The 13073-nt window shown below is 44.9% G+C and overlaps 1 protein-coding gene across 2 annotated transcripts in view; it reads right to left on the bottom strand.

Moving 5' to 3' along the window:
• The window catches only part of Mtor (mechanistic target of rapamycin kinase), a 119411-nt gene that overhangs the window by 34474 nt on the left and 71864 nt on the right, over positions 1 to 13073 (bottom strand). For both annotated transcript variants that reach the window (XM_026397962.2, XM_026397961.2), the window contains exons 29-31: positions 10289 to 10364; positions 6266 to 6405; positions 489 to 589 (exon numbers count right to left, since the gene is read on the bottom strand). In XM_026397962.2, the coding sequence (XP_026253747.1) occupies positions 489 to 589; positions 6266 to 6405; positions 10289 to 10364 (317 nt within the window). The remainder of the gene's footprint in view (positions 1 to 488; positions 590 to 6265; positions 6406 to 10288; positions 10365 to 13073) is intronic.

Genomic DNA, 13073 nt, shown 5'->3' on the forward strand with positions numbered 1-13073 from the left:
AGAAGACTGAGGGAACTCTGCTTTACATTAGGTCAGTTAGACGCACAAGCCACAGCTGGGCACCTGAGACTGGCATTTGAAGTGGGGCTGAGTCCTTAACCTGCAGGATCCGATGCTATGTGTATGTACACCGTGTCAGAACTGAACTGGGTTACAGGACACCTGGCTGGTTCTGCTGCAGAAGCTCTCAATGAGCGGGGAAACCCTCGCACACTGGCGCCCGAAGTGTTCTGCGACTATGCAAAGCATGGTTTTCTCACCTGCAGCTTCTCAGTTCTGATGCTTACTAACTTACTTTCCTCAACCTCTCACGAGGATCTGTTTTTACCCAGGTCTCCAAAGTGAGTAAAAATCACCAGATGGAAAGGACAGAGTGAGGATGCAGAAGCAAGAGAATTTAGACTGCTCTAACACTTGCATAGACCTGCAGCCATAGCACCTTGGCTTCCTTTCCCCACCTTGCCTGGGGCCTGGGGGGGAAGCCTCACCTAAACCCCACGCAGCTGCAGCAGCCATCCGGGCCATCTTGGCTTGAGTCTCATCATTAACCAGAGTCCACTTTTCACAGCACTGCTGATGGAGCTGCCCCCTGAAGGAAAAGAAGCACATCATCAGGGTGACTGAAACTGCTCCACAACCCGCCAATCTTCCTCTCCAGCCCGGAGGATTAGCTGGGGCCACAGGGACCTGGAGTAAGAGGGGCCAGCCTTGAGCTGGGAGCATTTCAATAGAAACTACATTCTACTAGGCCCTATAATAGAGAAGTGAATAGCTCTTTGTGGTTTCTAAGGCCTGGTGCTCATAATTTGAGAGTAAGTTTATCAGGGATAGGGACTGTACTAAGTCTGTGATGTGAAATGTCCTGAACATCTGGCCCTTTCATAAATATTAAATAACCTCTCCTTTGCCAGTGAACTCTGGGCTCTTTCCCTTTGGCAGGCCTTCAGAGAAAGCAATCTGAAGAGACACATCTGGATATTCATTTTGGGCTAAAGCTATAGGGAGAACTGGCTCTTAAAAGCATTATACAAATGGTTTCAGTCTGAGATGAAGCCCAAATGAAAAAAATCTGTATAGAAGAAATGATCTGGGATGATCATGTTTACCAGAAATCTAGATACTGCCTACTCTCAGAATTTTTCACAATTACTAAGAGTGTGGGTAAAGATTCTAAGATTAAGATACAAATGGTGCTTAAGAGACCCCAATACAGAACAAAAGTGAAAACCCTTTCCAGTACAGGAACTTCCTTCATTCTTTCCTGTACTGGGGATGGAACCCAGGGCTTGTGTTCACCACACAAGTACTCCCTCACTTTGAGCCTCACCCTTAGCCTCTTTTATTTTATTTTGAGATAGGGTCTGGCTAAGTTGCCTAGACTGGCCTTGAATTTACCAGCACCCTGCCTCAGCCTCCTGGGTAAGTGGTATTACAGGTGTGCATTTCTAAAAAGCTTTTCTGTGATGCTGAGTTGCTGGTCAAGAGGCCACAGTTTGAGAACAACTGGCTCAGAGGAGAGGAGCGGCTCACTTGTTCAGTCTGTTTTGGGACCTGCCTGGAGATCCCTGGGGTCTCATGGAGGTAGAAGAGGAAGCTCTATATCTCAATGGTACTTCCAAGTCTAAAATTCAAATGGTTATGGCTGGTGGACACGGGCAAGTTAGGCTTCCTTTACTCTCTGTCAGGGCCACTGGTTTCTGTGACACGGGTCTAGGGATCTAGCTTTTCTTCTCATGAAGAGGTAGGAAGCAAGCTCAGTGATCAAAGTCCATGCTGTTACCCCAAGGGACACACCAGAGAGCTGGGCAAGGGCAGCTTCCTGACAGCATCATAGGTGCTACCTTCACTATGTGGCTGAGAGCAGCTATCAGAGCCCACATTGGACATTTATATAGGAAGACACCGATGTAGGGCCCTTTCTCCCACAAACATTTGATACAAAAGAGAATGCAGAATGTACTGAGCCCTAACTCTCCAGGGTGGGTGGGGAGGGGAACAAATAAACCAACAATATGAGATTGTGGAGCAATAATTAGGATAGGTGTTCTGACCCTCGTGCTGCATACCAGGGAGGACAGAGCACAGGGCCGCCTTCCAAGACTCTGACTTTCCCACCTAGAGCGGTGGCAGAAGCTTGGCAAGTTCTTTCATTTGCAACTCCTGTTTGAGGCGGCAGCCAGGGATCTCAATCCAGAGGAATCTGTTTTCAAAGACCCAGAGGCTGTATCTAAATAGCGTGAGGAGGGGGTTCACTTGGTTCATCTTGGTTGCATTGGCACTGCAGGGGTCACAGGGCCAGGGGGTCTCCTGGAGGCAGATGAGCACAGGAAGTCTTAACTCACTGGTCCACTCTGGATCATTCCTGCTGCCACTTCCAGTGAACCCTGCTTCAGGCAGGGTCGGGACATATGCTCAAAGCAAAAGAAATTTAGAAATTGCACTCTAAACAGAATCGACTGGACAAACTACATCTGAAATCTGCACGTGGTCAGGGAAAGGATTCTGCTTCTTTCACCTCTTTTTAAATCTCTCTCCATCTCCCACATTTGTAAATCCCTTGGTCAGCATCACCAGCCACTTACACTTTATAGGTAATTAGAAAATTGGAAAGTGCCCAAGAGAGCAGAAGCATGCGGGACTGAGAACTGCGACGTCAGGAGACCTGTGTCACTGTGCTCTTGGAACACCTCTGGCGAGGTCTCTCCCTCCTGTCAGCCTCCGTTTCCTCAACCACACACAAGGGGACTGACAGATCACATCTTATCCTTTCCATGCATCCAAGTGATCTCTTCCTAGTCTAGCAAGGGACAGGTCATCTCCAATTCCAAAAGGGAGTGGGAGTGGAAGAAAGGGTTCAGAAAGGTTTCCAGGAGGAAGAAACTGTGGAGAGGACTCCAAAAGGAAGGAAAAGGAGAAGAAAAAGAGGAGAGCAACCCAGGGAAAAGAACAAATAGGTGCAGGGTAGGGAAGAGAGTGAATGATTTAGCCTGAGCTTGGATATGAGATGGAGTCCACTGAGCAACTGGTTGAGCTGAAGCCACAATCTGAAAGACTGCAAACCAGGCTGTGAGACTTACGTCAATCCAAAGGTCACAGGGAGACACTATGGCATACCAGGAATTGATTAGAACTGGGTTTTAAGAATACTTACATCTTGCTTTATCCTTCTTTTAACAAGATATGACTGTGATGCAGATTTGAAAATAGGAGAAAGTGTTTTTGGCACCAAGTGGCTACACCTGTCTTTTGGTCAGATCAGTGCTGTCCAGAAAGCTTTCTGTGATGATGGAAGTGTCCTGTGTCCCTGTCTCCCAGAACCATACACTAGCCAGAGGTAGCACTGAACACCTGAAATATGGCCAGTGCAACTGAGGAGCTGCATTTTAATTTTTATTTAACTTAAAATAATGACATGTGGCTAATGGCTGCCACAGTGGACAGCATGACTTTAGAAACCCATTGATTTCAGCAAATAGTAAACAGTGTACACTGGTGAAGCTCATTTGATAGGGCTTCACCAGTGTACACTGTTTATTGAAGGGAATGAATATGGAATATTGATTTATGAAAATAAATAATGATACTTTTGAATCTTCCTAATAATGATTAAATTAGACAATTAAGCTGAGTTGAGATAATTTTACAATATTATCGACCTACTTACCTATCTATATGTGATTCAATGCCCAAGGCTAAATTCACTGATATGAAATTTTTAGAAAAAAATTTTTAAGTTGTAGATGGATAATACCTTTATTGTATTTATTTATTTTTTTATATGGTGCTCAGGATGGAAACCAGTGCCTCACACGTGCTAGGCAAGTGCTCTACCACTGAGCCACAACCTCAGACCCAGATATGAAATTTTTATTTTATTTAATTAATTAATTAATTTATTTGAGAGAGAGAGAGAGAGAATTTTAATATTTATATTTTTAGTTTTCGGCGGACACAACATCTTTTTTTGTATGTGGTGCTGAAGATCGATCCTGGGCCGCACACATGCCAAGGCGAGTGTGCTACCGCTTGAGCCACATCCCCAACCCTGAAATTTTTATTTTTGAAATTTATTTTGAAATTTTATGCAAAACATGACAACACCTTCTATCTTGGGAATTAGTAATAACTTTCTATTGAGAAATAAAATCAATAATGAAGTTACCAAAATAATATGTATAATTATGTACAGAAAAGACCACTCCTTTAGAAGCCTTACTTTGATTTTGCTCACAGTATTTAAAAAACTTTTCAAGGTATCAAATTTCTAAACAAATAAAAATTTGCCTATATTAAATAGACTAGATTTAGCCACATGATGGAATATTATGAAGCCATCAGAAATGAGGTAGTAGCTCCATTTTGGAACAGTGGCCAAGAATTGGTAAGTAATAAAAGCAAGGCACAAATAATAACAGATACACTATTATTGTTAATGTATGTGCTTATGATGGGGGTTCAGGATGCCAAAATATGACTCCTTAGCATAGCAAATATTTTAAGAAACAGGCATCATGAAGGTCTCTCTGACCTTCCTCTGTCTTCCCTAATCAGTTCATAATACAGTCAAGGAATAAATGTCAAAATGGAGTAGCAATGTTTCAGAGCACTTAAAATGGAATCAGGAGGCCACTGTTAATCAGATCTGGAGTAGTTACTGTTTTCCTCTGTGTGGCCGGCCACACTACATCTCTGTGACTCACCTCCACTGTCCTCACCTCTTCCCCAGATGCTCTCTTAGCTGGTGTAGCTCTCTCCTCTCAGGCCTCCCTTCAGGCTACTCTCTAATTTGCTCTTTTTATAATGGAAGCCTGATGATGATGCTCTCCAAACACAGGAGCAGCTTTCCAGTAGCTCCTGGGTTTAAGCCCCAACTCCAGCAGGGCCAACGAGCCTCATACATTACAAGCGCCCTTTTGCCTGCCCTGTGAGCTCTTAGAAGGCAGGACTCTGATTTGGTCCTGTTGTGTCCTCAAGGCAGACACTGGTGATGAATGAGCACTCACTAATGGTGGGTTGAATGAACAAGTGGGCACACTCAGTGTCACATTCAAGAGACAGTGGGTACAACCTGCTACTAGGGAAGCAATGAGAAACTGATGTGACTCCCTTTTTGAATATAAATAAATAACAGCAGCTTCTACCTCATGGCCTATCCTAAGGAAGGGGGGCGTGACCCTTGTCCTTGGAAAAACCCACAGAGCCTTTCTAGGCACATACCCACCCTGCTGAGTTGTTTGTCTGCAAATAACAGGAGAGACCTGCAGTGCCAGGTGTCCCTGACTCAGTTAGGTTAGGTGAGGACCCATTGCAACTACCTAGCAACCACCAATCAGCATGAGACAGGGAAAATACCTGGGATGCCAGATGACCCCCCAGTAGTTTATGGTGGTTGATAACATGTTGGGAAACCATGTAGTTTATGGTTTAATCCGTACACCCCTCACGGATTAAACCAATCAGGTCAAAGGAATCCCTCTCTTGTACTAACCAATCATCCTTACCCAATTTGTTCCCGCCAGTGAATGTGCTTGCTAATCAATGTTAAGAATGGTGTTTGATTTTCCCGTGGTATGGAATGATTTGCTGTGTGATGTTGTGACACATAGAGTATCCCCCAAAACCTATAAAATTTCACTGAACAAAGGACCGGGACTCATTCCCTGGGACGGTTGTGAGTCCAGGCTCGAGCTTGCAATAAAGACTCTTGTGTGATTGCATTGGATTCGGCTCCTGGAGGTCTAGTGGGGTCCCATGAATCTGGCATTACAGCAGCACAGCATTTTGTTTCAGTCATTTAAAACCACAACTGAGCTATTAAAAATGACAGCATGTGGGGCTGGGGCTCAGTGGTAGAACGTTTGCCTTGTACGCATGAGGCACTGGGTTCAATCCTCAGTACCATATAGAATTTTATTTTATTTTTTTTAATATTTATTTTTTAGTTTTCAGCAGACACAACATCTTGTTTGTATGTGGTGCTGAGGATCAAACCTGGGCCTCACGCACGCCAGGCGAGCGCGCTACTGGTTGAGCCACATCCCCAGCCCTCATATAGAATTAAATAAATAAAATATTGTGTCCATCTAAAACTAAAAATATTTTTAAAAAATGGCAGCATATCATTTTGCTTTAACTATTTCTTTCTTTATTATTACTATTATTATTATTATTTAGTACTAGGGACTGAACTCTGCCACTGTCTGGGGGAAGACTCATCACCAGCCTCTCCGCCTGCCAATCAGGCCACCATCCCCATGAAACTCACCACTCGCCCAAGGCCTCGAGGCAGCGCATGCGGCCAAGCATGAGCTCGGGATCATCCTTGTTGGTGTCCATCTTCTTATCATAGGCTACAAGGGCATCCTCCCACTCGTGCAGTTTCTCATACCAGGTGGCCTGGATCTCCTGCGGGTTAAGATAGAGAGTTGCTTGAGGCACAGAGAACAAGGAGTGGCAGTTTAGATCCCAAACCTCCCTCTCACAGCTCACATGGACTTGGAATGAAAAGAACTTCTGCCCACCTGGAGGTAAGTTGTTTAGTGGAATGGAAATGCCCGATGCTTGGCACACTGATGGGGAACAACCCTGGGCCCTGGGACAATCTGAGAGCACCTGTTCCACCCCTGGCACTTCCTGCCCAGACACAGGGGTCACCAGACCACAGCATGTGGAAACACATGCGAGGACAGGGGAAATCATTCAGGAACAGTGAGGTCCCTGACCAGAGCTCCTGCAAAGGTGCCAAGGCCAGAATCTGCCGGAACACTGATGCTGGGCTGCGTGGCAGGGATGGAAGCTGCTTTCCTGATGAGCCAGGAAGAACAGGACACATCTGCTTATTTGCTGGAGGCAAACAACTCCCTTTTAGAAGTCCCGGATTCTCTGCATTCTTAATACATATTTAAACTTTCAGGAAATAATAATTTAAAATACAATAGAACACTACCACTTAAAATTCTTTGGAAAACCTTTGCCTTCTCCAACCTCCCGTCCAATGTTCCTCCTGTGTAGCGCTTGGCAGCTTTACTAGTGTCAGCAGCCAAGGAAGTGATTCCATTACGCTGGCAGATGGAGTGTGCCACGCCAATGGTGAGTGTCACCCACATGAGTAAGGGGTGCTGCAATCCTGAAACTAGAGACCAGGGTTTGCCACATGGCCAGACGGTCTTATGTGTCTTCCGTTCTGCCTTCCACCTCTGTCTGTCCTCTGGCTTCTTCATCAGCTCAATAAATGACTATTTCTCCATCAGACCAGGGTAGTGGCCCTCTAGGGAGTTCTATAACAATATGATTCTGCAATGGAATCTGTACGACATGATGCAGGACCTACATTAGTTTTCTCCCATTATCCCCTTCCCCTTCCTATCTCCTTTTTTTGGTACCAGGGACTGAATCCAGGGATGCTTATCACTAACCCATATCCCCAGCCCCCTTTATATATTTTATTTAGAGACAAGGTCTCGATAAGTTGCTAAGTGCCTCACTAAGTTGCTGAGGCTGGCTTTGAACTCGGATCCTCCTGTCAGCCTCCCGAGCTGCTGGGTATACAGGTGGGTGCCTTGGCACCTGGCCCTACCTCCTTTTGAGACAGGATCTCACTAAATTGCTTAGGGCTTCACTAAGTTGCTGAGGCTGTCCTGGAACTTGCGATCCTCCTGCCTCAGCCTCCCAAATTGCTGGGATTATAGGCACGTACCATGGTAGCTGGCTCTTCCTCCCTTTCTAAATAAAACTATTTGTGTAGTATGTACGCTGACAGCCGCTCTTCTGAGCTGCCTGAAAGAACCTCTTTTTCCTGAATGTCAATAAGGAGGTACAGCCAGGTGCAGTGGCATACGCCTGTAATTCCAGCAGCTCAGAAGGCTGAGGCAAGAGAATCGCAAGTCAGAGCCAGCCTCAGCAACTTAGCGAGGACCTAAGCAACTCAGTGAGACCCTGTCTCAACATAAAAAAGGGCTGAAGGGTGACTTAGTGGTTAAGTGTCCCTGGGTTCAATTCCTGGTACCAAAAAAAAAAAAAAAAAAGTCATAGTAGAATAAATCAGACATAACTTTCCTATGCTCACATATGAGTTACACAACCAGTGAAACTCCACATCATGTATGATTGCAAGAATGGGAATTTATACTTCCATGTATGCCAAAATGCATTCTACTGTCATGTATATCTAAAAAGAACAAATAAAAAAACAAAATAAGGAGATTGCTTCTGCAGACCGTTAACTTCTTTCTACCTCTTTCCCCTACTTAGTTTTGGCAGCATGAATGTCTTACCTGCGGTCCCTGTACCAGCTGTTGGGGCTGCCACAGCCAGCCTTCCCCCACTGCCAGCGGGGTTGCCAGAATGGGTGTTTGTGGCTCCATGCCCATTTTAGGTAAACTAAGCTTCATTTGCTAAGACTGCCTAGATCATGCCCATTACGCCTACACATGAAAGACAAAATCTACAAGAGTGACTTACAGAGACAGTGTAAAATGAGAAGCCCTTAGATGAGCAGGAGCTTCCCGTGCTGGATTTCTATACCAGGAGCCAGTGAGCAATGCGTGGCATGTACCCGGTGAACCAGCAGAAAGGAGCAGGGGCAGCATATGGAGCAGGTCAAGTAGGGGGCAGGATATTTTGAATTGCAACGAATTGCAGAAACTATAAGGTTTAAGCAATGAATCACACAAAATTCTAATGAGATTGCTGTTACGTAAATTGTGCTGAGAAAGCACAGGCTCTGCCAAGAAAAAGCAAACCATTGTCAAGCTTAATGTGATTCAGCTCCCTAAATATAACAGAAAATCCACCGTGGTTTAGCAGTAATCCTGGAGCTAATGGTCACCTTAAGAACCTGAAGATGCAGGAACTTTCATTGAAGCTTGGCATTCTGAACCAGGGTACAAACTGTCTCTTAGCAGATCACCTGAACACCAGATGTGTGTGGAGCCCTTGTGTCAATCAGTACTCACTGGAATCCAAGCTCTAAGGATGTCAGGGCAGAGCACAGTGTAGTCTAGTGGAGACAATAAACGCCCCTGGGCCTGCTTCTTCCCTCTGCAAAGGAGCACTGTGGCAAAGATGGACCAGACAGTTCTTCCTATTTTTTCATCATCTGGAGAGATGCTAACTTAGTCCAGTTACAGATAGTACATGCTGGAGATGAAAAAGATCTCCTTAAAAGTCTTAGTCCAGTTACTAGTCCTTCTAGGAGGCAAAAATGCTATGAGGTACTCATTTTCTTAATTCTAATCTGTGGCTCTTGATTAAGGCAAGCCATCACAAATGACCTACATGACTCATAAAGGACTCCTCATCAATATGTGGACCCAGAGCATCTCAGCCTTCCAGGAATTCAATACTAAGTTCATTAAGTTATGCTTTACATATTTTTTGGATTATCAAAGGACCCTCTCCAGACCCTTAAGAGTAATGAAAATGGTTTAGTATTGGTAGGGCAAAGACGGCACAGAGAAGCAGCTATGTAAGCAATAATGGAATAAAATAATCCTTCAACATTGGGCATAAATTACAGAATGCATTTTGCCTGGAGAATTGTCCATATTTTCTTCCAGAATGTATACAGAATGGTCACTGTGGGTCAGACATATGTCATCTGCCACAGGGACATAATAACTCAGGTTAAATGCCAGGCTTTGAGTCCAGACTACCAGGGTTCAAGTCTTGGTTCTGCCATCTGTTTGTGCTGTCAGCTCAGATAGATTCTTTTTTTTTTTTTTTTTTTTTGTACAGGGGATTGAACCTAGGGATGCTTTACTACTGAGCAACATTCCAGACCTTTATTTTTTTATTTTGAGACAGAGTCTTCCTAAGTTGCTGAGGGTCTCACTAAACTGCTGAGACTAGCCTCCAACTTGCAATCCTCCTGCATCAGCTTCCCAAATAGCTGGGATTATAGATATGTGTCACTGTGCCTGGCTCAGACAGGTTCTTAGCCTACTGGGATCAAGGTTTCCTCTGGAAAATGGATAAGAACAGTAGCTACTGCATTGCATCATTGAGGACTAAATTAGATGAGGTACATACAGCACTTGGCAAAAGGTGAGTAACACACTAAGCTTGATAAATATCAGCAATTTTTTATTAGAGTCTACCCTCACCATTTATGTTCGGTTTGAATGTAATCCCTAAGGCCATTGTCTTTAAGATACAGACAAGTCAGCGTTATACTGTTACAAATTGGGAAAGAACAAAAAACGGAAAGTAACTTTCTCAACATCTTGGCCAAGTGCCTCCCTTGCCAGTTCTCTACCTCTAGCTTTTCTAGAAGGAATGAGGCACTCACCAGCTCTCCAAAGTGCTTCATGGCGTATTCCAACACCCCGGCAGCTGCCTCGGGCTGCTGTAGCTTATTATTAATGCTGAGGAAACAAAAGGAAGAGGGGGGTTACACTTGGTGAGTCTGAGGCAGGAGGCGTGGGCTGTTGGGGGGCAGATGACTCACCTGAACGCAGGGATACAGAAGGGCAGATGCAGGGAAGCCTCAATTACCTAGCACCATCTGGAAGGCTCGGTTTGAAGGGCTTCATATGAGAAAAGTTTTTTGACCCGTTCTCCCTAATTTTGAGGAGCAATAAAGTGAATGCTAACACGTGGGGCTCTGACCCTGTCACCCAGCACAGCCAGATTTCCTCTCAGAGGCTGTCAAGCAGGCAGCACACATCTTTTTTGTTATAGCAGTGCTGGGGATGAAACCCAGGGCCTTCCACATGCTAGGCACGCACCCTACCACTGAGCTACAACCCTCACCCTGCGTATCCAATGTTTTTAAAAAATAATTGTTTTTTAGTTTTAGGTGGGCATAATATCTTTATTTGTTTTTATGTGGTGCTGAGGATTGAACCCAGTGCCTTATGCATGCTAGGTAAGCACTCTACCTCTGAGCCACAACCCCAGCTCCCTGCGTGTCCATTTTTTTTTTTAATTTTAATTTTTATTTTTTTAAAGAGAGAGTGAGAGAGTAGAGAGAGAGAGAGAGAGAGAGAGAGAGAGAGAGAGAATTTTAATATTTATTTTTTAGTTCTCGGCGGACACAACATCTTTGTTGGTATGTGGTGCTGAGGATCGAACCCGGGCCGCACGCATGCCAGGCGAGCGCGCTACCGCTTGAGCCACATCCCCAGCCCGCGTGTCCATTTTTTAAAAATCTAAAATCCTGGGCTGGGGATGTGGCTCAAGCGGTAGCGCACTCGCCTGGCATGTGTGCGGCCCAGGTTTGATCCTCAGCACCACATACTAAGATGTTGTGTCCACCGAAAACTAAAAAAAAAAAAAAAAAGAAATAAAAAATTCTCTCTCTCTTTCTTTAAAAAAAAAAAAATCTAAAATCCTGGATCCCAAACTGTCCCCACTGTAGTGCACAACCACATGAGAGTCCTCTGAACCTTTAACTCTTACTTCTCATCAGTTGCCTTCAGAAATAGGAAGAACCCAAATCAATGAAAAAGTCAGACTCTAGGTACAGAGGCTGGGCATCCAACCCATGCAGTTGGCACTGCACCAACTGCTCTCCGACAGTGCCCGGTATCTTCGTAGTGCCTCTAAAGGGACCAGTGAGTTCCTCAGGCTGGCCTCTGGTGAAGAAGTGCTTGTCCCTAGGATACTCTGTTTGGCTGATGTCACCTGCAGGCCACTTGGGGCCCATGGAGCTAAAGGACTGCACCCATGTGGGGACAGCTAGGGAGTGCCACTGGAAGGCCTGATGTCTGGAGCTGGTTAATCAGGGAGGCCACATGGGGCCCCCAAAGCAGGAGAGCTTCGGGGCTTAGACCCTTGTTCTAATAGGAACTTGTGCAACTAAACCCAGCACCAACCACAAGCCTGAGCTGTGGAAGAAGGGGAACAGGGAGAGTGAAGAAGCAGGCTGGGGACAGCCACAGAATAATGATTTCACCAAAAATGAGACATATCAACTTGGGAATCTGGACTGATTTAACAAGCAAGGATCTGGTTTATTGCCTTGAGTACAAACTGTCTACTTGAGTAGGATTAATATTCAGTGGTCTGGGGACAGGCCAGGATTTGGGTTTGATGTGGTAATATGGTAAGAGATTGCTGTTATAAATATTATTTTAAAAATCCAATTCCATCACATTTCTTCCAATAAAACTGAGAAGGAACTGCTCAGAAATCTGATGAGCTAAAGATGTTAACATTTGTGAAAGTAACAAATGGCCCAGGTTTACAAAGTGCATTTCAAATAATCTTTCCAACCTGTCACTCCTTTGGCCTCATGTATCTCTTCGTCTGAGGGGAGAGAAAGGTAAGATCAGCCCTGCCTTACTTATCCCCCTTAATGGGGAGATGGAGGCCCTGGAAGGGCGGTGATTTTCCCATAGGGAATCAGGATGGCCCTGCAATATCTGCAGTGATTGTATGACTGATAAGAATAAACAAGGGGTGCAGCAGCTTTGGTTTGGAATCAGAAGATAGATTCCTGGAGGTCTAATTCTGCCACTTACAAACCAGTCGCCTTTTCTGAGTTTTGAACTATCTATAAAGCAGGGTAAATCCTACCTCCTCCACAGTCTTCAGGGAAATGAATGGAACAGTGGGTATGAAGTTGTTAGAGACACAGTTCAATGCTTATCCACAGGTAGGCTTGAGTCTTAAGCTAGCATTAGGGATCACCAGTGTGAGCTCCAAACTCTTCTGAATAGGTTATTTGGGCATCCGGGCTCCAGCCTGTAGGGTCTGCAACCAGAGGTGGAAGTCTGTGCCATGTCCCTCTCTTTTGCTTGTAGGAGTAGACAGGTGATCTGATGGGGGAATCTAATGGGAGGACACACTGGTGCTTCCTGTACTAGTCCTAAGCAAAGCAACAAACCAGAATGTTCTTCATAAGCTAGTCTGCTGCAGAATTCAGAAATATTTTTCATCTCCAAAAAGTGAAACCAAAGCTTCACAGTTTCCTTTAGTTAGCTCTATGGAGCTTTCTACACTAAGAATGAAACCAAATCAAAAGGGTTAAACTCTATCCTGGGCTTACTGCAAAGTAGGTCCCGATGCCTCTTGGCTCAATCAGTCTGGTACTAGACTCAGGTCCACTCACAGTGGGAGGTGTGAACTGT

The sequence above is a fragment of the Urocitellus parryii genome, chromosome 11, assembly GCF_045843805.1.
Source record: "Urocitellus parryii isolate mUroPar1 chromosome 11, mUroPar1.hap1, whole genome shotgun sequence".
Classification (NCBI taxonomy): Eukaryota; Metazoa; Chordata; class Mammalia; order Rodentia; family Sciuridae; genus Urocitellus; species Urocitellus parryii.